The sequence below is a fragment of the Corvus kubaryi genome, unplaced genomic scaffold (assembly GCF_017639235.1).
Source record: "Corvus kubaryi isolate FWS band 111438036 unplaced genomic scaffold, C.kubaryi_AGA036_p1.0 71, whole genome shotgun sequence".
NCBI classification, from domain to species: domain Eukaryota; kingdom Metazoa; phylum Chordata; class Aves; order Passeriformes; family Corvidae; genus Corvus; species Corvus kubaryi.
The window spans coordinates 17850390-17874866 of record NW_024582059.1 but is presented as its reverse complement, the minus strand read 5'-3'; the positions used below and the strand labels follow the sequence as shown (position 1 = coordinate 17874866).

General features: G+C 36.4%; 1 protein-coding gene across 2 annotated transcripts in view; it reads left to right on the top strand.

Annotated features, from left to right (window-relative positions):
- Positions 1-24477, top strand: part of TTC29 (tetratricopeptide repeat domain 29) — a 117654-nt gene that overhangs the window by 13160 nt on the left and 80017 nt on the right. For both annotated transcript variants that reach the window (XM_042049983.1, XM_042049982.1), the window contains 2 exons: positions 5580-5803; positions 15427-15612. In XM_042049983.1, the coding sequence (XP_041905917.1) occupies positions 5580-5803; positions 15427-15612 (410 nt within the window). The remainder of the gene's footprint in view (positions 1-5579; positions 5804-15426; positions 15613-24477) is intronic.

Sequence of the window (24477 nt, the reverse complement as noted above, 5' to 3'; positions counted from 1 at the left end):
CTGAGTGCCTGGACCATCTAAGGGCTTGACTTACCAGAATACTTACGTGGATAAACTTTCACACGGAATTGGGGTATCACAAGACTTGGATGTATTTTTAAGTGAGCTGTGTGCCCACCTTTGGTGGGTTGCAGCCCAGGAACGTGGCAGTGTAGTCGTCAGCAGTGTGAGTACAGGGTTTGACACCACTGGAACCTGGGCACTGAAGGCAAATCCTCACCTTCCATATTTGCCAAGTATTTGCATGAGCACTTTGTGTTCAACAATTCCCTGCACAAACTTTAACTAATTTTAGGCATGGGTCACCAGTGGTGTTGCAAAACTGTTCTTGTTTTTTGGCTGCCCAGCTACAATTAAATAATTCCTCTTTCAGTTCCTAGAGCAGCCTGAACTTACAAATTCTTACAGCATATTTGGCTTTTTTGTGGTTTATGTACTATATTTTTTTTTACTTAATGCATATATTTTTCAAATCTTAGGGAGGAAATTCTTATATCCCTATGTTTATACTGTGGTTTTTTGCATATAGGTTAAACAAAAAGTAGCTTAGCGTTCACATACTTTATGTAATTTTAATTTTCTTGTAGAGTTATAGACAGGAAATGGGGGGAGAGTAAAATAAATTTGTTTAAATAAACTTAAGCAAATATATCTTGATTATTTTTTCATAATTTTGTGATGCTTATCTAAGGCAGTTATATCAGTCATTGATTTACCAACTGCAGAAGGAAATCCCAAGTGGATGAAACCTATTTGAATACAGTTTTTAAACATTATAATAATTGGTAGAGTAATTATTTTACACTAGAAGTACACTTTAATATTTCATATACTATTGTTGTTTAAGCCATGCCATTTTGTTCTTTACAAAATGGGATTTCTACAGTACAATACAGCTATTTGTATTGTAATCAGCAGCTGGAATTAACTGGAAGTGCTAATTAAGACATACAAAATCTAAGTATATGAAACTTGATATTAAAAATATGTATTTTTATATATATATTCATTTGCCATCTGAAAATAGTAGTCTTTTGGACTTACTTTGCATGTCTGTAATTGACCACATCAGACAGCAGGCATGGAGAATTAAGCTCCTGATGAATGATTCTGTTATGCTATACTGACTAGTTTGATTATTTCTAACACCAGTACCTGGCTTTTGGCCTCTTAATTTCCTTTCTCTGTCCTGTCTTTCAGGGTGAAGGGTAGAATGCAAATAGCCTTATCATGGAGGATTTTAAGTTAAAGGGAACATTGTGTGGTGCTGTGCCGATCTCCCAGCATTGCTTAAGGGTCTTGTAAAAGTGCAATACCATAACACAGAAAAGTCCTTGAGACTGGAACAACAGTGTAATTTCATTAATCTCACTGAAGGTTTACTATTTATTATTTTTGCACTGGTAAAGGCAGTGAATGAGATTCCTGTGATTTCTCAGCATGACTCTAGATCTTTTTGTAATAGCAATGATAATACAAAAAGAAATCCATATAAGAAAATTAGTGAAATAGCTGTATAATTTAGTAAAAAATTTAAATGCCTGTAGCAATATCTGGGTACGCTTAAATTAAGCCCAGTGTTAGCAACAAGCAATGTCTTTTCAAGCTCACAGATCCACATTCAATAAGTAGCTCCTTCCACCTGTGTGATATTACACGGCACAAAATCATCCCCTGTACCATGGTGCCACTAAAATGGCAACTTTAACATTTGGTTGTTATTTATTTGGTGCTGAAAACTCCTGTGACACACAACACCTGTCATGACACAGACACTCTCAGAAGCTCACAGAATTTTTCAGCACTTTCTGATATAACACTGCATCACAGTAACTGCTGGTGTGGAATCAGATCCACCTGGAACTCACTGCCCAGCCTGTGTAAATAAACATTTAGCAACATCACGGGGTTTCAGCAATGACAGAAATGAGTGCGTGGGCAGAGGAACGGGGGATTCTCAGCATCACCTGGCTTTGTGTTAAGTGCTGTAGTTCTCATCTGTTGAGTTTCATGGATTAAAAAACCCAAACCAATTCTGCTTTATACTAAAACCAGATTCGTTGGTATCTTTGTTTTAACCATAAATACATAGAGATGCTCCAGATGTCATTAAAAAATAGTTTGCTTTGAAAAAAATCCATCTGAAACCTTTTTCTCTGGCGTGATCTCATGATCACCCTAGGAGGGGGAGGACTTTGGGTTTGCAGTCACGCCACAGTCAGTTTTAAAATGAAACCCGGCTGACATTACAGAGCTTTCTGCTCGCTCTGGTCCGATACATTCCATGGCTTGCAGGCGACCGTGCGGGCCAGACGAGCGCCTTGGTGGCCCCTCGCCCTGTGCCGGGGTACGGCCGGAGGCCTTTGTTCTGCGCCGGGATCCGCGCATCCTGCCTGCAGTTTCCCACATTTCCAGCAGATGCCCCCAGAGACCATTAAAACCCGTGAACGGCTCCGCTCCGAGCAAAGGACAGTCTTTTCTCATTTCGCTCCTGGAAATAACATAATTGTTCAAAGGAAACCTCAAGTCGGCGTGGGCGAATGCAGAAAAACCAACTCGCTTGTTTAACAATAAATCATAATTTATTAGGTAGTAAGGTTCAAAGTGTTTAGTGTAAGGTTGCTTATTAATATAGAAACACACTACGCTAATGTTAACAGTGGGATTTTATAAAATAAATCATAGAATGAGAGCATATCCTGAGTTGGAAGGAGCCTTAGGTAACACATTTTGATACTGACATTAGAAATCAACTAATCTTGGGTTATCTAAAATATAACCTTGGATTTTGCATGCTGCATGACATCAAAAAAAGCAGGATGGAATGGATTTTGAGGATTGAGGATTTATAGTTTATGTCAAGGTATCACGAAAACTTTACTGCTGTCACCTATGCCACACCTCTGTTCAAAAGAACTGTTTGATGGGGGGAAAAAAGGACGCTGGAATTTTCACCTGGAAGCACTTTGATAACTGTAACAATTTTAGAATTCATTGCAGTGTCAAACTCTTTTAGGTGATACAAATAGCATTTATCCCCATAATACCATTAATCTCTTGCCCTATTTTATTGTTTGTGTGTGATCAGTCACTTGTGGCTCGTATATTACAGCAACTTAAGGAAACAATAGTATTATTATTGTGTGGTTTACGTATTATAACCGAGATTACTTTTATTTTTATGCCACTAAATTTGAAGGGCTTTACAGTAGATAGCTTCATTGCTTGTGTGCTAAAATCAGTCCTCTTTGCCTCAGAAAAAAATGTGCTCAGCACAGTAGGATTACTTCAGCATTATTTCAATTTCTTGATTAATTGGGATGGGATTTATTAAAACACTCTTGACACTGATTTTTAAAACTGACATGTTGTACTATGTGCTTTGTTTTCCGGTATTGGTTTGCTAATAATGCTTTCTTGTGGGGAAAATGTGCTTTGACTTCAACTAAAATACATCAGTCTACAGAAAATAACGTGTTACATGGACACAGTTTTCTGTTTCTAGGAATATTTGTTCTATGCTCAGTGAGCGTGCAGTGAGTGTTAAAAATTACTTGAATGACATTTTGGGTAGTGACTGCTGATACCTTTTAGCACTACTTCCTTGCTTACTTCCAGTACATCTAATGATCTAATGCATGCACACATACAAACATATATAGATCACATTGTATAAATAAATAGATATGTGTGTGTGTGCCTGCTATGCAGATTGTTATTCCACTTCTCTGAGTTATATTACTATAGGATTCACTCCTAGGCCTTTGGAAGTTGGTAGGAATTTTTTACCTATACTCTTCAGGGTTTTTTTTAATTACATAGAATTTTTAAACAGGAAAGAAAAAGGTATGCCATATAAAAAATAGAGAATACATTGCATGGTATTAGCATAGTATCTTTGCAGTATTTTGAAGCTATATACTGTACATTTGGTATATGTCAAATATAGCATGTTCTAGCAAATTAAAACTAAAATGTTTAAACATATTTGTCATTTATTTTTCTAAGATAAATATTGCAAATATTTTCTGGTGCAGAATAGTTATATCTTTTCCCTTATCTGTGTGAGCAATGTGTGATTTTCAATCTCAAAAAAACTATCTTTATATTAAACAGAAATTCAGTACTGTCTGGTCTAAATCATATCAGGATTATTTAATATTTTTATGCTCAGTTCTGCAACTGAAATGTGAAAAATACAGGTGAAGGATTAATGTGCATATATGTAGTAAGAGATTTTAATTATGTCAAATATGAAATAATGCAGATTATTTTCTTCCTACATCTTACATTGCTATTTCATTGTCCATATCACTGATATCTAGCTAAGAAGTTTTTCACATCACTTCCATCTTATCAACATTGTTAAAGCATTGCAATAGCTCTTTTTAGGCTCCAGGTATTAGTCTCATTCAGCTATTATTTTTTATACCTGAATTTATTACATACACTATAAATCTCAGTTTTCAGAATTCCATATTTATTTCAAAGCTGAGATAATTTGAATTTAAATGGATTTTAATCTAAAAGGACAGTCTTGAAAACAGTTTGGAAACTTAATGGAATATACCAGATAAAGGTAACACATCTTGGTCCTTGCCGTTACTGGGATAAAGGTTTGTTTTCCCACACTGGACACCCATCCCTGCAAGCCTTTACCTTTATCTGTACCTTTGTGTTGCAGTCCCATTGGACTCACAGTTTTCTCCAGAATAGGACACAATGATTGTTTCCTGCCATATAAAAGAAATATTTTGATTATTTCCATAAATAATACTTCAAAAGGTGTATTACCACTTGAGAGTATTTGCTTACACAACTTTTTGATATGTACATCTTATCAGAGTTTATTAAGGCAATAACTTCAATAAAAATTCATCATAGCATCATTTGATTGTAAAATTAGGGAGAAATTAACAAACTTTTGTGTCAGCAAACCAGCTGAAGTTGTATGCTAAACAGAAGCAAAATAGTATCTAATGATTATGTTTCTGGCATAGCATTTGTTTGACATTTTTAAACCAAGCTATCCTTTCCTACAACAAAACTATTTAATATGTATATATATATAACAACATATACATATAACTGACATATAACAACATATATGTAACACATAGTAACAACGTTATATATAACAATATATTTATAACAACATGTGCATTGTTTTGACATGTGGAATGTGCCTCAATTTTCCCCGTGCACTGTCTTAAAGCAAACTAAGAGTTCATTGTGTTTTCATGAACTAATGTAAACACGGGGTGGGAGGGGGGGGTGGTTCCCATCAGTCAGCCTTTTTAACCAAATACCAGCTAAAGAATGCCAGTGTATTTTTTAACGTGTTTTCAATGTATATATTGGTATTTATTCATTATTGCCATGTTTGCTTCCCTAGGGTATGGCATTTGCAATCATATTTTAGCAGATCTCTTTTTGAGCAGGAGAAATAATACCCACTCCCTGCTGCTGAACTGCAGAGGTCTCTTCTTGAAAGCTGTTGTAGTTATCTGCACTTATTTGGTAAGGTGGAGAACAGAATACAGGTTTAAAGGCTTAAAATCTCCCTTTCTTATTCCCAGTTACAGGAATTCATACAAGAAGAACATCTGCATAGACATGCTGCGCCAGGGTTATCACAAGTCCTTCTCTGAGCTCCTCACTCTGATCCAGAAGTGGAATGCCTTGAGGGAGGCTGCAGGGCCTGGGTCAGCCATATGGCATGAGAAGTCCCTGGAGGAGCAGCCTGATAAGCTGGATCAGCTTTACCACTTCCTGACCAGGGCTGAGGCAGCCCGGCGAGCAGGTAAATGGGGGGATTGTGGGTAGCAGAGCAGCAGGAGCCGCAGCCGCCAGTGCCTGGGGGAAGCTTCCAAATTGTTTCATGTATGAATTTGAAACGTTACTGCATCTCAGCACATTGCAGCCTTAGTCAACTGAGCTGTATTTATAGAATAAATGATTAGGAGCTGCAGATATCAGGAGAGGTTTTGCGAAGAAAAAAAAAAGGGAAAAACATGCAGAGTGCCTTTTGATATCATCAGAAATGTTTGATGTATTTATAGCTTTGATAACATCTCAATTATTTTCTCATAGTTTCATTATTTGTTGTTTTTCTTCCTCTATTGATTTGACTAGCTGGTTATGTATTAGAAAAATTTAATAGGTGAAATTCTGTTTCACACAGTAATAGTTTTATAAATCTGTTTTTATTAAATACCCTGTCTGCTAACGGTGTTTGGATTTGTGACTGACTTAAAAAAGATTGTGAACATGTCAAATAAAATACAGCACACAGATGTAACATGCCACCTGTGAATTACTAGATATTAGTGAAGACATAACTCCAAATTACTGTAGTTTGTCTATTGCCTGCTATTCACTAAGCACTCATATTTATCATTTCCTTTTACTATAAATAGTAACATCACTTACTCCATCTTTCTCCATTGGAATAATTATAGGGATGGAGGCAGATAAAGCTTTAACTGTAATCCTGTTTCATAGCTGAGTTGATGTCACTGTAGTTGTTTCAAGTTGCATTTTGATCATTACAAATATGAAAATCTACAGTAAAGCTTGTGAGTTTGGAATCTAAGCTTTTTGGCTGAAACTTAGAAACAGGCAACTTTGTTTCAGAGAAGGAACAGCAAAAGAAACCCTTTTGGCACTTCAAAAAATGTTAATTTTAAATGTTTATTTTATATTTGCCATGAAAGCCAAAAGTTGTGTTTCTTTATTTAATTCACTATAATTCTTGACAGGAAGTCCAGCCAACCATGATTGGAAGGAATCTTCAGCTTTGCCTGGAGTATGACTAAAACCTGAATAGGCACCCCTGTAGCTTGCAGAGTTTAAGAGAGAAGTTTGAGGCTTGGACTGCCCTGACAGAAGCATTGTGCCAATATCTGATGGTCAAAAAGTACTGGGCATGGCTTATCTCGATGGGCCTGCTCCCTGCGGCCACTTGAGGAGAACAGTTTGCCTGCCTTCCGTGCATGATCTTTTTCAGTGTTACAGACTGATGTGTGACAGCCTAGGTGGCAAACAGGCTCCCAGAGAGGCAAGGCATTGCCAAATGTGCAGTTCCTGCCTTTCTCTCACTGAACCTGGCATTCCTTGTGTGCTGGGCTCAGTAAGTCTTTCACCTCTCCCAGAGACAAGGTACTACCACCAGCTGCCTGATTGCACCTTGCCTCTGGGAGAGAATATCTCCCAACTTTGCCTGTTAATTAAAATGGAAGAAGGAAAAATAATGAGAAATAAGAGTTGGCACGCATCTTTATTGAATTGCTAGATCAGAGCATAGTTTTGATTTTTTTCACCAGTTTCAATGCAAACCTTTGCACAAATGTTTGTATAAAATGAGGTTTGAGTTGCCTGGTGCATGAAGGGGTGGATGGTAATTCATGTTGCAGGTCTGAGAGCCAGCAGTGCAGTGAAGATTCACATGAATTGTGCAGCTCATCAAACACTAATTCAGTAGTTCTGCTAATCCAGTTACTCTCTGATTCTGATCAAATTGCTTGGGGCTCTGGCTTATGATCTCCTGACAACTCCAGTTGACACCATTTAAGAATCATTCAGCAGTTCACCTCAGCTGGAACTTACCATGATGTAGCAGCCACAACAGCAGCTGACCTGCATTTGCTCTTCAGCTGCCACAGTTCAAGCTTAAAAGGGTGAAAGTAATATTTGGGTCAGCAAACTGTGAGAGTTTATAGCATGGTTGATGTTGCTAATATAAGGTTGGCTGAAATTTTACCTATTTCAGGTAATGATTATGCTGAGAAAGAGATAGCAGGTATAAATAATTACAGTAAAAAATTCATGACTTGTACGTTTTTTGATGAATTTAAGTATCGTGAAGTGTTGGGGTTTGAACTTGAAGTGGTATGTGGAAAACAAAACTTCACTTACTAATTCAGCAAATCATCTTCTTATTTGTTATTTAATTTTTTTCACCTGCTTTTTGGATCATAGACTATTGCTGTCTTAGTTATGAGTGTAACTTAGAACTTCTAATTTTAGACTTTTATGATACTTACTGTAGTATACAGAGCAAGCTATGTACACATTCATTTTTCATATTTATTGGTGGAAAATATTAATAGTTTATAGTTCTAGGACACTACTATGCTGGATGTAAGCTATTTCCTAGAACTGAGCCAGAGCCATCTGACACAATGTGCAGGCTGATATCAAAAAGCAATTACTTTCTTTACTGCTGGGTTTGAAAATAGTAACATTTTGTTTACCAGCATTACACTGTACAGACTCATTACCTTTACACACAGCAGTAAAGGTTCCCTCTGTTTTCATTTTTAATGGAAAATTTTGGTTGAACTTCAAATCATATAGGCATTGTCTTTTTTCTCTTATTGCCTATTACCAATATTTTACTGTGTGCAAAGAAAATAACTTTTTTTCTGTCCATCTTAAACTCATTTTTGTTGCATTTGAATATCTCCCAAGTATTTAAAAAATAGAGAGGGAATGTTAATCCTTGCAGCTTCTCAGAAAAATGACTGATGGAGTTATTTTGCCCCTAGTTCTGCTTTATTCTAGAAGTACTGGCAATGCTTGACTGTATTTTTATCTTGTCTTCTTTAGACAAGTAAAGTAAATGTTTCTGATTTCAAAATTGGGGGGGGGGGGGTTAATTATTTTTTGATGTTCCTTCATCCTGGATGAACCTCTTTTTTTTTTTTTTTTTACTAGTTCTGATTTCAGGAGCTTAGGGAAAAAAAAAAGGAGGTAGTTTAGCTGTTTAATGTATAGTTGAAGGGCTTTTTACAGAAGAATGGAGGATAAATGCCAGAGTAATGGATCTGCACAGCTCAGCATTTGGTGTATACAGTGATTTCTTGGCATGTATATGGAAATGCTGGGGGTTCCTTCAAAAGGCAAGTTATATTTTGTATATATCAGTACTTGCTAGAGTGAGATGGTTTGCTTGTAGTAGTTGAAAGGAATGCAAAGCAAGTTTCAGCTCAAGAACAATTAAAGGAAGAGATGTCCCAGCTGTTAACTCTGCTTTGCCAGAGCAGGAACGCAAAACCAGGGAAAATGCCACAGCTCAGTGGCTGCAACATGTGTTGGGCAGTCAGCACTGTAGTAGAGATCTCTGTGCCAAAGCCAGAGGATGGAATCCTTGGGTATGACCATGCCTTCAAAAGGGCAAGACGCTGCTTATCAGCTGATCACTGGAGCAGCTGCTGGAAACTAGGAGTTAAAACCTGGGAGCTGTTGCCTTTCTGAGATTCCACCTGCTCCTGGTTCCTGACCCCACTCAACCTTTGTGCTATGCTGTGTGCTAAATGCTGAATTTGTGCATGTGCTGCAGGCTGCTGACCTTTGTTCTAGACATTACCAGACGCATACAATTAGAAAGAAGTGACAACTTGGCTTCTTTTCCCTCACTTCAATGTAGAGAAAAATTTTGACAGTATGAGTTGTCATTAGCTTTTTTTGTAAAAGATGTCTTTTCATAAATTACATGAAGAAAGCGTGAGTATTTGATGTGCTGGCCCTGGAAAGTCTTTGTCTAATATACTTAAGGTTGAAAACAGAGTTTAGCATTTTACAGTAGAAAGCTTTTCTGTAAGATTTCACACTTATGCCTTAGACTTGGTCTACAAACATTGCAATAAGCATATTGCCCATGCTATTTTGAAAAAAAAATATGGAAAGAGGTTATGCATTAAAAGAAAAAAGTATAACATACCAAACCGTCTTTTAATATTTGCTTGGATGAGGCATAGTTTTGTTTGCTTTTTAGGGGCTGGGCAAAGGAACACTGTTTTATTTTCTAAGCAGGTTTGTTATTCCCTACTTAATATTTTATCATAGGAAAAAATGCAGCAGTTGCTGGACACCAGTGGAAGATTTTATTATTTTGTAATTGTCTTATAAAAAGTTGAAGTGATTCTGTCCAGAAAAGAAGCAGAGCCATCTCGAAATACATCCACTTGTAGAACTACCATTGACTTCAACAGAAGCAGCACTTTTTAGAAAGTTTCTGTAGTATGTTTTCATTGCAGTAGCTTGGAGTCCCCCTTTAGCATTCCAGATTACCAATTAATTGCTTTATATTATTATCATTAGCTGGATTTTTCCTTTACCCAGTAAAATTATACCCTGACCATTTTCTTAGCATTTTTGCATTGATGGTACATTCATTAAGCGTTTTCCCTTTGTGTACCTGGCAGTGTTGGGAGTGGTGTGCTCTGTGTAGACTCTAGGAAACAGACCCTGCCTGAAACTTGGTGTCATCATGCTTGCAGCTCACATTTTCACTTGCTTCATTTGTGGACTTATGGCTAAACATTCAGGAAAAAAGTTTATCCATTTATGAATAAACTCTCTGGAAAAAAGAATGGCTGGGTGGTCCTCTACCTGTGGGTGTAGAGGCATCCTTTTTCTGAACAAGTGAAAGGGACTGATTCCTTGCCATGTATAGATTCAGGTGGAAATAACTGATTGCAGCACCATATTCTACTGCAGTTTCTGCTTTTTCTTGATCCATCAACCTCCACCCTGGATCTTTCTCTGTGTGTTCTTCACACCAGCAGCTGTCTTGCTATTAAGTCATTGATTTTGATCTTTCTGGTAAAAGAAAAATGAAACTTTCAGCATTAATAATGTCTCATTCTGACGTAAAAAATTACTCCGAGTGACTTAATTGACCTTAGGCCACTCCTTTGTGTCTTCAAGAGTCAGTTATAATCCAGTCATACACACTTTAAACAGCTAACTGAAGTGGAGGATGAGTGTTAACAGCTCTTGAAAAGTTTCCACATGGCCTTTGTCTGGCAGGAACAAAGGACTGACTGGTGGCTTTTTGAGTAGAAAATACTGAGTCATAACTGGATGTTGAAAATTTTCTTTCCGATACCTGTAGTTTAAAAATCAGCGCGAGTTCTTGTTAATGGAAAATGGAACAGCTGCCCTTTTTATTCTTCAAGGGAAACACCAAGCCAGGATCTCTTCATGATGTTTTCATCTGTTCTCTGAAGACCATTACTGTACTTTTCCTTTCTTCCACTGCATCCTGTCACAAAGGAGATCATAGAGATGTGGCACCAAGTTGTACTTGAGTCACACTGGGATGGCTTGCTGACCTGTGTTTCTTTTCTCTTCTTTTAGCTCTGTTGGGGTTCTCATACTCAAACTGCACCTCACTATCCCTTGCACTGCACTACTTAGTAGTTGTCTAGCTGAGCACAGCAAACATGCAGACGTGGATTTGAGTGATCCTCTGTTCCATGCACATGCCTGCTAAGGGAATAGGTCCTGGGAAGAGCCCAGGAGCAAAGGTATTGTTCAGTGGGCTGATCAGGGTCTACGGCTTGAGCACAATGAGGGGAGATGTTGCTTGGCAGCTAAGGTGCGCCTAAAGAGATCCTGATACAGATACCCTGTGTGCTTAATATATGGGGTTTAATGCTTACGCTCAAGCTGAAGGGACTTTTTTTTAATCTCTGTTAAACAGAATGATCTCAGCAAGGTTTGATAGGAATACTTTGGTTTTGTACATAGACACTCAATTCGGAAGTTGTTTTTCATTTTTTTGATCAATAGATACATAAAGATGACTTGTGTACCTGAATTCTATTATCAGTTGTAGAGAACTTACTCTGCAAAATCAGAGTTCAAACCTTGAATATCTGAACTACTTCTTGGAGATTTTATAGAAGAGAGTATTTACTATTCCAGTATTCTTCTCTTGGGGAGGTAAAAGTTCACTTTCACTAGGTCTAAAACACCATCTTTGCCACTGTCAGAATAACATCAATTAACTTCTTGATTGGTAGCTCAGACTTTGAATCCAGAAGACAATATGACTTTTAAAAGTCTGGGGTTTAGGGGTTTATTTTATGGCCAGCATATCTGGTCAGCTACTGTCCAAGACAATGACAGAGAAATGGTTGTCTTTGTGCACTTCTCATTGTTATGCACTGGCAGGATCGTCATCAGAGGGTCACATTAAAGTTCATTCAATCAAAGCTGTGGCAGGAGCTGGAGTCCGCCTCAGGTCACTTCCATCCTTTGGGATTCGTAGGGCACTACCTGAAGTTATTTGCGTAATTTTATGTCTTATAAGTGCCATGATACTTCGTAGCAATGATTTCAAAGGAGCAAATCTATATCCAGTGTGTGTGTATTCAATGATTATCCAATTACCTTTCTGTGTTATTGCAACCTTTTGTATGTATCCCCTGGTATCCTCCTAGTTCATTTTCCCTTAGCTGTGATCTAGATATAATGTGTATTGTTATCTTCATGTTAGTGGTTATAATTAGGTCTTGTATTTCTCTGCTTATGTGGTTGTGTGCTTGTAATTGTGGGAAGCTCTGCCTCTACATCTGAGATAATCTCTAAAAGCCCTCCCTTGTGCTGCAAGAGTTGTTTAAGTCAGGGTGAGATAAATCTCAGCCAAGAAGTATCTGCTTTTCTTCACTGAAAGGAAAGGGATCCTAGGTAACTCCTATTCATATCTAAATTGGTTAGTTTGGATGAATCCCAACTGAGTCTCGACTTTGTGTGTTGGCCTGGTTTTGGCTAGGATAGAATTAATTTTCTTCTTAGTAGCTGGTACAGTGCTGTGTCTCAGATTTAGTATAAAAATAATGTTGATATGTGTGATAGGTAATGATGTTATACAGATGTATAAATATATCTGTTAGAAACATATATATATTCCACGTGCACTCAGATGAATATAGGTATATGAAGCCCAACCCAGTTTTGTTACTTACATCCCAGAATCATTTGCAGATATTTTTTTGAGGCTGTTTTACCAAAAAAAGTCTTAATTTCTAATGTATGAATAGGTTTTATATGATTTACACTCTGGGATATTCTGAAAAAGAGGCACCTAAGATGTACTTTTTTCTGTCTTGAGGGGAAACAAAAGGCATGAAAACTCTCAGCCATGAAGAATGTTCAGATTAGGAATACATAAAGTCTGTATGTTGATAATTATTCCTCTCAAAGCTGAATTTTGAAACTTAAGCTGGTGTTTTGGTATAAAACCTTAGATGCAAATGATGAGATGATAACCTAAATGTAATTTCTGAGCTATTTCTGTTTTGTGATTTTAAAGAGATTGTAAATCACTCGTGTTGGAAGGCATGTTATCTCTTTTAAAATACTAGAAATAGAAAGGTATATATATACAGACTGCTTCAAAATCATAATGTTGTATATTTTTAATGGGAATTATTAAAAAGGTAGAAATCTGAGGTTACCACTTCATAGAAGAGAAAACTCTGAGAAAATAAACAGGAAATGAAAATAATAAATAAAATAACACCAGCAACAACAACAAAAAAGTGTTATTTATGATTAGAGGAATGAGTTTTTGAATCAAAAGACAAAACCAGAGAGTGTTCAAGAATGGGGGAAATGTTTCAGCTTGATTTCAAAAAACTTTAGGCAGGGAGAATTCAGACAGTGTTCTCTGAAATGACCAAGATGGAGGAAAAAAGGAGGAGAAACAAGTCATAGATAAACATCTTGAAGTCTGCAGACAGCATTAGGTGGTAGCATGGCTTTTTCAAAAGACAGAATAAAGTTCTTACTGTGTTGTGCAACACACTGAAGAGCTTTATCAAGATATCCTGAAGTCAAATAACAGTCATGACAACAGAGAGAATGAGAGATTTACATTTCTTCAATTAGATCATTTGTAATTTGTAATTTTGAGACACAACATACTAGAGATGAGACTGACAAAACCCTCTTGTGTGGTTTAGTGATGAATATAAAGTATTTGTTTGAGTAATTGTTGCTGTGTGTTCCAAATAGTGCAAGTGACTTGCATAGATGGTACAATTTACAGTCACTAAGCTCATCCTTTTGGAAGCTGGATTTCCCCCAATTCTTCTTGTAGATAGCAGAAGAGGAGAATTTAACTGCATCTTTTGATCGAAGTGTTTTCATATGGTTATCGTAGTTTTAAAACACTTGGGAAGGTCTGGACTTTGAGATCTTGCCTACACTGAAAAGATTTATTTTTTCCCACTTGATTTCTGTGTGGTGCTTCAGACCCAGAATTAAGAGGGTATTTTTCTTTGCTTCCTTTTCTCTCTATTTTGAGCAAAGCTTATAAATTGCAGAATTCCCAAAAGCAAAGCAGTTCTGTTCGCACATCCAGCTTAACCAAACAGTCTCTCACCTGCTGCAAGACCTGTGCTTCTTAACTCCTTCTTTACCCAACTACATGGAAATTCCTTTTAGAGCTGGCTATTTGGCTCACATTCATTTAACAGCCACAAACACGCTTAGTAGCTCACCAAATATGCAATGGAAGTTTAGCTAATTATTCAGTTTCACATCTGGCATGAACAGAGTTTGCAGAGAAAATTAATTTATTTTAGCCATGAAACATAGAGGCTCATGCTGTGCTTTATTAATCTCATAGATTTTTCAGCATCTTATGAGGAATAGATCTTTCTAATTCTCTTTAGGGAGAAACAGTACGACAGGATTTGTCAGGAAAGTTTCAGATTTCTACTCCAAATTAGTAAAGTTTTGGAATATTTCAAGGAAGGGACCCTGTGGATTTTTTTTAAAGGTGCTTTTCTAAGGGAAATAACTATTTCTGTAGACACTGTTATTCTGTAACTTGAAATTGTGAATAATATATTTGTGGATAATTTTGTAGTGGTACTTAGATTTAGCACTTGAAGGTTTTTTGTAAATTTTAGGGATGATGTGTGCTCATCAGCTGTCTGAGATGATAAACAGTATAATCCAAACTTCAGGCCACAGAGAAAATCTGTGACTTTGAGTCTCCCCTGCTCTCCACATTTGTTCTGAGAACCATACTTTGGTGAACTGTGGGGGGTTTTTTAGGGGAAGGTGTACAATTTCAATTTGTCCATGATTTCTAAGAGTGCTAAGGTACTAAACATGGGAATATACATGAAAACTCAAAGCCTTTCTTGTTAGCCATACTTTGAACGCTTAAAATTGTATGAATTAATGGATTGTGTTTGCAGAGTGTTCTTTTTGGTCCTTTATCTCCATCAACACAGTTGCTACCTTAGAGGCCTAAGGTTTGGAAAGCTCTTGGGCCTTTTCAGGGCCATGTGGCTCAGACAAATGCTTCTCCAGTCCCACTCTGACTTCTCTTTTGACTAGCCAGTGTTTTATCCAGGTTCTGTGTGTTTTATTGAACCAACTTTTGGTTTTGCACACAGAAATGAGAACAAAAATATGTTTTCAATTGTGCCTAATTTGTAGGGCTATAATTTTCCTCTTATATTTCTCTGAGTGGACACATAGCAGAACTTTATGGCATTTGAATGGTGGAAATATAAATAGCTCGTAATTTTCATTATATGGTTATTGCTATAGCATGCAAAATTTCTGAACACCGATGATAATCTGATATTTTTACTGTGATTTTTGTTTTTAAAGGGCACTATGAGGAGGTGTATGATAACCAGCTTAGCTTGGCCTGCTTTTTCAATGAGCCTGAGGACAAATGGTTAAGTAACTACTTTTATGAGCAAAGCTTTAACACTGCTCAGTTAGTAGAAATTGATGGTGGGAAGAGAAAAGCACAAGCATATGTAAACATGGGCCTCATCAATGAAGAACGAGGTAAGTCACTGACATCATAAAGCTGCATTGGATGGCATCTGGGCTGAATTAAAAGAGCTGTAGACATGTAATTCTGTAAAGTTTAATCCTGCTTCCAATTTACACTTAGATAAACAGCCTGTATTTTTGTGTTCTTTTTAAAATTACATTCTTGGTTCTCTTGACTGCAAGTGACACCCTCTTTGTTCATACGTGACTGCCACATTGGTGTTGGCTTCAGACTTAGACCTCACCACAAGCTCCGTGTCTCCATACACATCCTTAAACTGTGAGTCTCTGAAATTAGAGGATATTAATAGAAATAACTAGAATCATAGAACAACCCTGGCTCTGAGGGACCTTGACAGATCATCTGATCCAACCTTTCATGGAAAGAGAGCCTAAATGAGGTTATTTTAGCACCCTGTCAATTGCATCTTAAAAACCTCCCGTGATGGGGACTCTACCACATCCCTGGGGAGCCTGTTGCAGTGAACAGTTGTTCTCACTGTAAACAATATTGCTTTCTTATATCAAAATGAACCTTGTTTCTGTATTTAAAAGCATATATTCCCTTTCATGGCAGAGGGGTTTGTGTGTGGATAGCAGTCTGAGTATAAAAGAATTGTTTTCCTCTGTTTGCATAAAATCCTTTCATGTTGTGAGAAGACAAGCAATAAGTGAGCCTCAAGTAATTGAATAAAGCCTGTCTTCCAGTTCTAATTTGTAAGTGTACTGCATGCCTAACTATTGCTTAAAATATGTGATTTGTGTAGCCACTATGGTTTTGTTTATAAACTTGACTGTGGTTTCAAGCAATTCCAACTCTGAATTCAACTTGTGGCTGGTTTCTCGTATAAAGTGGCTTCACTTTAAAAAAAAAAAAAAAAAAAAAAAAAAAAGATTCACAGAAATTGAAATATTTTGTGGAAATAGTTTAATTCTATTAAATGTCTGACAGAATGGGTGTGGAAAGATGGCCCAATTTCCCAGCAAAAGCCTGCAGCCTTTCTTTTCTTTTTCTTTTTCTTTTTTTTTTTTTTAATTGAAAGGGTGCTGTCCTATTTTTTTCCTCTTGTTCTCTTACAGCTGACACATCACACCTTTTTTATATTTCCTCACATCTTTCTGGACTACTGGTCATTCACACTGTTTCCTGTGAACTGTTGCCTTATTTTTATTGCCTGCAACACCCAGACCTGGATTCAGTTTTAAAACTTGAGCACATACCAATAATCAGTAAAATGGAAGGATTACTTTTCTTACACATGGTATTTTTATTTGTGATTGCAGGTATGACATCTACTTTCTATATTTCAGCATGGGTTGCATACTGATAGTTCATGACCTTCAGTAATCTCTAAGTTATTTTCTGAAGATCTGTTAACTACCTGTCCTGTTCTAAGGTCTCCAGTTAGTTGTACCTAAATGCAGTTCGTTGCATCCTGTGTTTTGGTGGTGGTTTCTAGAAATTGTCAGGATTGTTTTGATTTCTGAAGTTACCCTTCAGCATGCTTTCTCTTCTTCCTGGTTTGATATAATTAGAACATTTACGAGTATTTTTCTATCCTGTAAATCAAATCCTTAATGAAAACACTAAGTAATAAACTGGACATAGGGTAGGCACCTGTGGAACCACACTGAATACCTTTTTGTTGGAGTGAAAGCTCCTCTGGACTCAGGCCCAGAGGGAAGCCAAAGCCCAGGGATTGAATTAAAACCTTTGGACAAGCTGAGATACATGAAGCCACACCAAAATGAAATAGAAATATAGATTTTTAACTTTTAGTAGAAATATATGCTAAGTGCCTTAAACATTAAAAAGCTGTAGCAGAGACCTTAAACACAGTTCTTGCTGCAGCAGTGTTACCTTTTCACAGAATTTTTTACTTTAAACAAAATATAAATAGAATTATACTGTTCACATTTTTTAGACAGAATGTTCACATAAGCCATAAGAACTGATAGAAACTGTATATGCAAATCTGTGTAATACCTATGTAACACTTGTGTAAGACTTACAACTGTTAGAATTAGACCAGAATAGGTTAAGAAAAGAAAAACTAGAATCGTGTGTTAATCTTATTGGTCAATTAACAAATATAATCCACATTTCTGTGAGAAAAAATATATGGAGCATATAGAGCATATAGAAGAAGCTGGTTTTGCCTGCTGTTGCTGCTGCTGCTTGGCTTTATCATGTAACCCCCTTTGGACTCTGCCTTCAGGAAAGCTATGAGACTATGAAATAAAGAATTTAGCAGAACAGCAGCCTCCTCTGCTCTTTTACCCTGGTCCAAGAAGGAAGGGTATCCCATCAAAAGCTCAACACCTTTTTCCACACTCACAGTGAACTACTGATAACGAAGGTCTAGGTAGGATTTCCTAACTAATTTGCACTCACCTGATAGCAGCTGCAGGTGAACTGTGTTTCCCTAATGCTTTACACAGAAGTTATACAACAGTGAGAAAGGAATTTATTAACTTAAATAGAAGATTGGCTTGATGATATCCACTCTTGAGATATTGACATTAGCTAAAATATTTTCATGTTTTCTTTAAATGCTTGGTAATAATCTGATTACTTACTTACTCCAGTGTTGTTTTGTTCTAGGAAATGAAGTTGATCAAATCTGGTTTCCCAGTTGATAATATAGCAGTTGCTTAAAGCCCAACCGGTCACAACCAAATCATTTTTACTTGGGATGAAAAATGCTTAGTTAGGTTATCTACTTCTTATTCAGTAGAATAAAATTGCTGAAAAATTGCTGGACTTTAATTTTTTTTGCAATCTTTTCACTTGATCCTTGAGTTACTAAAAAATAAAATTTTAAGAAGGTGCAGACAAGCAAACATTTGTATCTACTTGTAATTTTGAAGGCTCTGAGTGTGACTCACTACTGTTATCTAAGCACTGCCTAGAAGAAAACATTTTCTACTTTTATGATGTCTTAAGCAAAAGTTGTTAAATACTTAGATATCTTGAGGCCCACCACAAAAGCATGTAAGTAAAGTTATGATATAGCCTGAGATGATCAGAGGAGCAGAAATTTTATTTTCCTGCTGAAGAATATTAGAAACTTTTAGAAGAGAAGCTTCTTATTAACCTTAGTAAAGAGAGATAAAGCAAAGTGGATTTTTACTGCACAGGGTAAAGCTCCACTGAATCTATGGGGTCTGTCTGTTGCAAGTATTTTCTTTCCATAGAGAGAGAGGTAAAAAAATAAGGAAGCTGAGAGAGTAAGCATAGGATTTGCTTTGAGGGACTGCTGAGGAAAAAAAATAGCAGATGTATTCCATGCTCTTTTTATTTCCAAGGGTGAAAAATTGATCCAAGGGTGAGTTTTGACTGGAGAAAAAGTGTAAGAGCAGATGTTGGCTTGGCATTGTATAATATTGCATCAGTATTCATGGTGTTATAAATAAAATTTTAATTCTGCCATTTTATATTTTTTTTTCAGTTATTTACAATTTTGTAATTAATTTTTGAACCAAATTAGCCAGATGCCCACTTCTATGGGAGTGTATCTAAGGGACTAAATGTAAACATCTGGTCCCAGTTCTTTTCAGTTCTCTCATCCAGTAGTGTATTTTTCATTACTTGGGAAAGGAAGCTGTCTATATATGCTTAGGACTGATTGCTTGGGAGTATAAAGTTAAACATGGACTTGTAAAGATTGTTGTTTGCCTTGGAAGAAAATCAATAAATTTGCTGGGTAATTTTTGTGTAATCAAATTTAAAGTTCTTTGACTTTCAGCCTGGTCCCTGTCCTAAAGGCTGGATATAACCTTATGTTCATTAATCTTCAAAGCTAAATATTTGAGGTGTCAGTGGTGTAGACTTCAGTCATGATATTTGGATGCAGGCCATTAGTAGCTGCCAGTAAGGGAAAGAAAACAATAATAAGTGAGTAGGCTGCTACAGATACAAATGGAACATTCTGCTTGGAGCAAGCATGATTATAATGGCCTTTCTTCACAGAATGAGATTTTTAACCTCTTCTCTAAAATAGTCTGCCTGTAAAATAAGGTCTGAAGCATTCATTGATTATTGTAGGAGTGTTCGTATTATGATACTGTTCAATTAGCTGTGCTCCCTAGTTTGTCTTTCCTCAGAGGGCTGATAATAAGTCATTTTATTACTTTAGTTACTCATTATTTTACTATAGTTGCTCATTTATTACTTTTTTTTAATAGCTCTTTAATGTGCTGATGTCACTTTACAGACACTGAAAATGCAATGACCTAACACATTTTTCTCACATTAACTGCAGAATTACTTGTTGTCCAAGTAAGCACAGGCTTTGCGATAGAAACTCTCTTCGGAAATACAAGTTTTAAAATAAATGTTTTTCTTCCTGTGCTTTGAATACATTTTCAGAAGTAATATCAGTCATTATAAATGTGTACAACTTTCTGCATTTCAGAGAGTAAGCTTATAATCATAGTTTATGACAGACTATATTATTATTAACTTTCTGCTGAATTGTCAGCTTGAGGTTTACACTGTTGTATCCTGCAGAAGAAACAGTGTGAGTGCACTGACAAACACAATGTCTAGTATTGTTTTGTATAGGTTCTTACGTCATTGCAATATTTGAGTGCTTTCAGTTTTGTGCTAAATGCTTACCAGCTATCATGCATGAAGTGATATACACCTTATATATTTGCATTCCAAAGTTTAAGATAACTTACATCAATAAAAAGAGCAGTCTGGGGAAAACAAGGAATTTTTACTTGTTGGAGCTATTTGCTTCAAATAAGTTACAACAAAACCAGATCAATTTCTATATTATTCAAAAGCATAGCAAAAGCAGACATCTGAATTTAGGGTACCTGTCAGCTGCAGTACTTGGAAACGTTTCTGGATACTTTTAAATAACTAGTTTGAGAAAGCATATAAGTATCACAGTAGAGTCCAGTGAATAAAACTTTCACAATGAGTTACAAAACTCTATCAGTGCCACGCCAGAAACTGGATCTCCCCTGGTATGAGAGCTGAGGGGCGTGTGGAAGTGATGCCATTAGTCTCAAGGCAGTGGTGACTTTGAACTAGTCATCAGGTTTATATTCTGCTAGCATGTAAGGATCAACAAAATTGGAGGTAATACTTTATCTGTAGTCTTTACAGGCTGAAAAGATTAAAGACAGGTGGAACTAGTGAGAGAAAGGGACCGAGTACAAAGCAAATAGCAATGCTGGTAATTTCAGATCTGATTCCCCCAACATACAGCTAGTCCAGAAACCCAGTTTTGTCCAACTTTGTGTGTTTTTTTAGATTGCAAATCTTAGGAGACCTTGATAATGAGTTCCTTTAGTCCTTTCTAAACTAAGCTTAGGGATTTCAAAGATATGCCATATTCTGCAATTTAATGAAGGGTTTATAAGTGTTCAGTCCTAATCCAACTCTGCCTTGATTATAAACAATGTTAAGGTCTGATTGCTTTTCAAACAGAGCAATGTTATGCCAGAGTTGATTACTTCTGATCCCTTTGCACCTACCTCAAAAATATTAATAAATTGCACCTGATTTGTTTGAAAAGGTATAGTTGTTTTATCTGTGATCATGGATAAAATACAATCTATTTTGTATGTTGGAATTTAATAGAAACTTTTCTGGGTGAAAGACCTACTGAACACAACAGACTTGTAAGTTTAATTCATTTGTTGGGGAAAAAAACACCACAGGATTCTTGCAGACTTTAACAATCTCAATTGAGACTGAGGTGTAGGATTTTGCCTATCAGTTTGCCATCATATTGAAATTCAAATTTTTATCAAGGCATTGCAGAAGTTGATGGAAAGATTCTGATTGTGTGTTAGGGGCATTTCACAGAATGGCTGGATTGGAAGGAACCTCTGAAGATCATCTAGTCCAATTGCCCTGCCAAAGCGCGTAGACCTGAAACAGGTTGCACAGGATAGCTTTGAGTTATGAAGCTTAAGTATTAATTACTAGATATATTTGCTTTAAAACGACTCCAAGATGGTTCATAACATCTCTTGATTTTAGAACATAAAGTCTAAACTGTTTATTTACTTGTTCTTAGTCAAGAAATTCTTGCTAAGAATCCATTCTTACTAAGAAATTGTTGATTTTGTATTTAGAATTGTTTATGGCAAGTGTTTTTTAATTGAAAACTGTAATGTATGAATAATTGAGAGAAGCTCAGCATAAATTCTTGAGTATCTATGCAGAGGAAATATGCACGTTTAAGCAGAATTTCCCCAATTGGTTTGCCTTCAGGCAGAAATCATTTATATTCACATATAAAAAAGAGAATGTTAATATTGCAAAATGAAGTACTAAAAAGGTTTAAAAAGGCAAAAGTTAAAATGGCTTATGAAATTTCATATGCTTTTGTGTGTGCACATTTTGCAACTTTATTTTAATTACATAAAAATATAGTTTCTTTTTAGGAGATTCCTAAGTATAGCCAGAATAAAATTCACCTGTGGGATGGGTGGCCCATGGGCACCTTCTACATTAATAGAGCTTTATGTTGTTAGCTTTAAGTGCCAAGCCCACTTAAACAGCAAATCCTCCATAGTATAATGGAGAAATGCCCTGCTTTACAATCTGATTGCATAGTTGCAAACAGCTGGTAAATAAAACAAACCAGGGTGACAGCATTTGTGAGGAGAGATTAATTTGTTCCTCACTACCTGTGGAGTGCAAAGCTGTCACTGATAGCAGAATTGCTGCATTTGTCCAGCCTGTCTATTTAACAATGTTATGTTTCCACCATAAGGCCCAGTATCTCAGATCTCCATACTGTTGTATCCACAAGCCCAGGTCAGACACTGGAAGAAGCCAACCTAAAATGAATCCCACCTCTTTGTTCAGGAACAAAAGCAGCTCATATTATCAGCTAAAAGATAGGTTTTGTCTATTCTTGTGTCTGTATTGGAGATTCCTTTATGTAAGCAACTTGTCTTGGTTTAAAATGATAACCAGTGAAGTTTGTGATTTTTGTTAAAGCATCAACCTCATCATTATATTTCTCTTTCTTTTTATAGTGAGAATTGTCACTGTGTGGGCCAAAAAGGGGAAAAGGATTTAAATATATAAATTCCTATGTATTTTTTTTTATAGGAAGCTTGTGTGCTAGTTAAAACATGACAGTGACTTAAAGGAGAGTCATAGTTCTAGAGACTTAGAGATTCTCTATCCTTTTGGGCAGGAACCTGTTTGTTCTGCATTTATACAGTACCATTTCCTGTGTGCTTCTACAGCACTTGTACTTGGTGAGTACTGTGAATACATTTATCAGTGTGTGCTGTGATAACCTAAAGCTGGATGAGAACATGCTGCTCCCTGGCCAAGCAGAGTGCTGCTGTCTCAACATGTACAGCAAGTTCTTCCTGTCTTTCTGTCTGTCTGGAATTTGGATCAATGTCTATCCTCAAGATATTAATCTTTTTTAAAGTGGTGGGAACCTGCTGTCCTACTGACTCCTTACCAAATTAGCTTGCAATTCACTCCGAAAGTAGCTGAAGAGCAGGATGATCATATGGGCTTGTTCCCTGTGGAACGTAAAAGTGTCTTTTTGTACTCTTCATTGTCTGGAGGGAACATACATATTTATATGACAGACCAAATCTAGTAGTAACCAAATCCCATTGGTTTATCATGATATTCCCCCCTCCTTGCCCCACATTGCATATCCCAAACTACTAACTAACTTCTCAGATTTATTCCTAGTTGTGATTGTAGTTTTCCAAACTGCTTTTTCAGAAAAAGGCATGCAGGAATAGTTCAGACCTGTAAACATACTCACTTGATTCCAAATCCCATGTCTTTGACTACATAAACCTGTTGCTAAATTTTACACTCATGTAGAGACATATATTTTAAAAGAGTTTCCACATTAGGGAACTTTAAAGACATAAAGAAGCCTTCCCTTAATGGGACATGGAATTCTGCATGCTCAGTTTGACCATTTAAGGCACTTCCAGACCTTGATTTTCACCACATCAACTGAAGCTAATTCTCCTCTGTTTTTCTGCACTATCTCACAAAGTGATTATATTGTTTTGCTGATTGCTTAAGAATTGAGTATATAAGTTGGCTGGGAAAAACTTGATTGTAGAGCATAATTTTATAAATTTAAGCAGCAAATTGCTAGGAGTTAGTCTTTGGATATGCTGCTTTTCTCTGCCAGCCAGTAGCAGACAGAAGCAGCCATAAATCCTGCTGGATTCTTGGGAGGACAGATTTTAAAGGTTTATTAAATAACTGAGCTTATCCTCCTGCAAGTGCAGAAAGTAGTTCCCTAGTAAATGGCATCTTATTATTACAGGGTTGTTACTGGTATTGAGCTACAACTACTGTCTTGAATTGTTGTTATAGGAATTAGGAATGTTTTCAGTTCAAATTAGCATAGTCTTAAGAAAATCTGGAAAAAGTTTCTGAATATGCAACATGAAAGCAGAAGGGGTCTGTTAAGTTCATAAAAATATTTTTCATAAAATTTTTTTTATTCTTATTTTTAAAAGGTATTGGTAGGTAATGAAGATATTTTGAATGAGAGAACTCAGGTAGAATTCTGTAGTGTTCCTATTTTCAATTCTGAAATGAAATCCGGTGAAAATGTAATGCTTTCTACACGCTTTTGCTTCCGTTGATTTAAATCAAGGTTTATTATTAAGCACAGGAAAGTAATAATATTCTTTACACTAAGAAAAACTTAAGTTTCCTTAATCCTTTCATGGTCACTCCCACTTTCCTACCCTGTTCTTCAAATGGAGAAACTTTTAGTCCTGATATAATAACTGGGGAGAGGTCTGTATTCTTGCTTTCTAATAAGCTCTTCAAAATATTCACAGCAGTGCACAGGTGCTAATTCTAAAATGTCATTTTCATTAAAAGTTTTGACATATGAA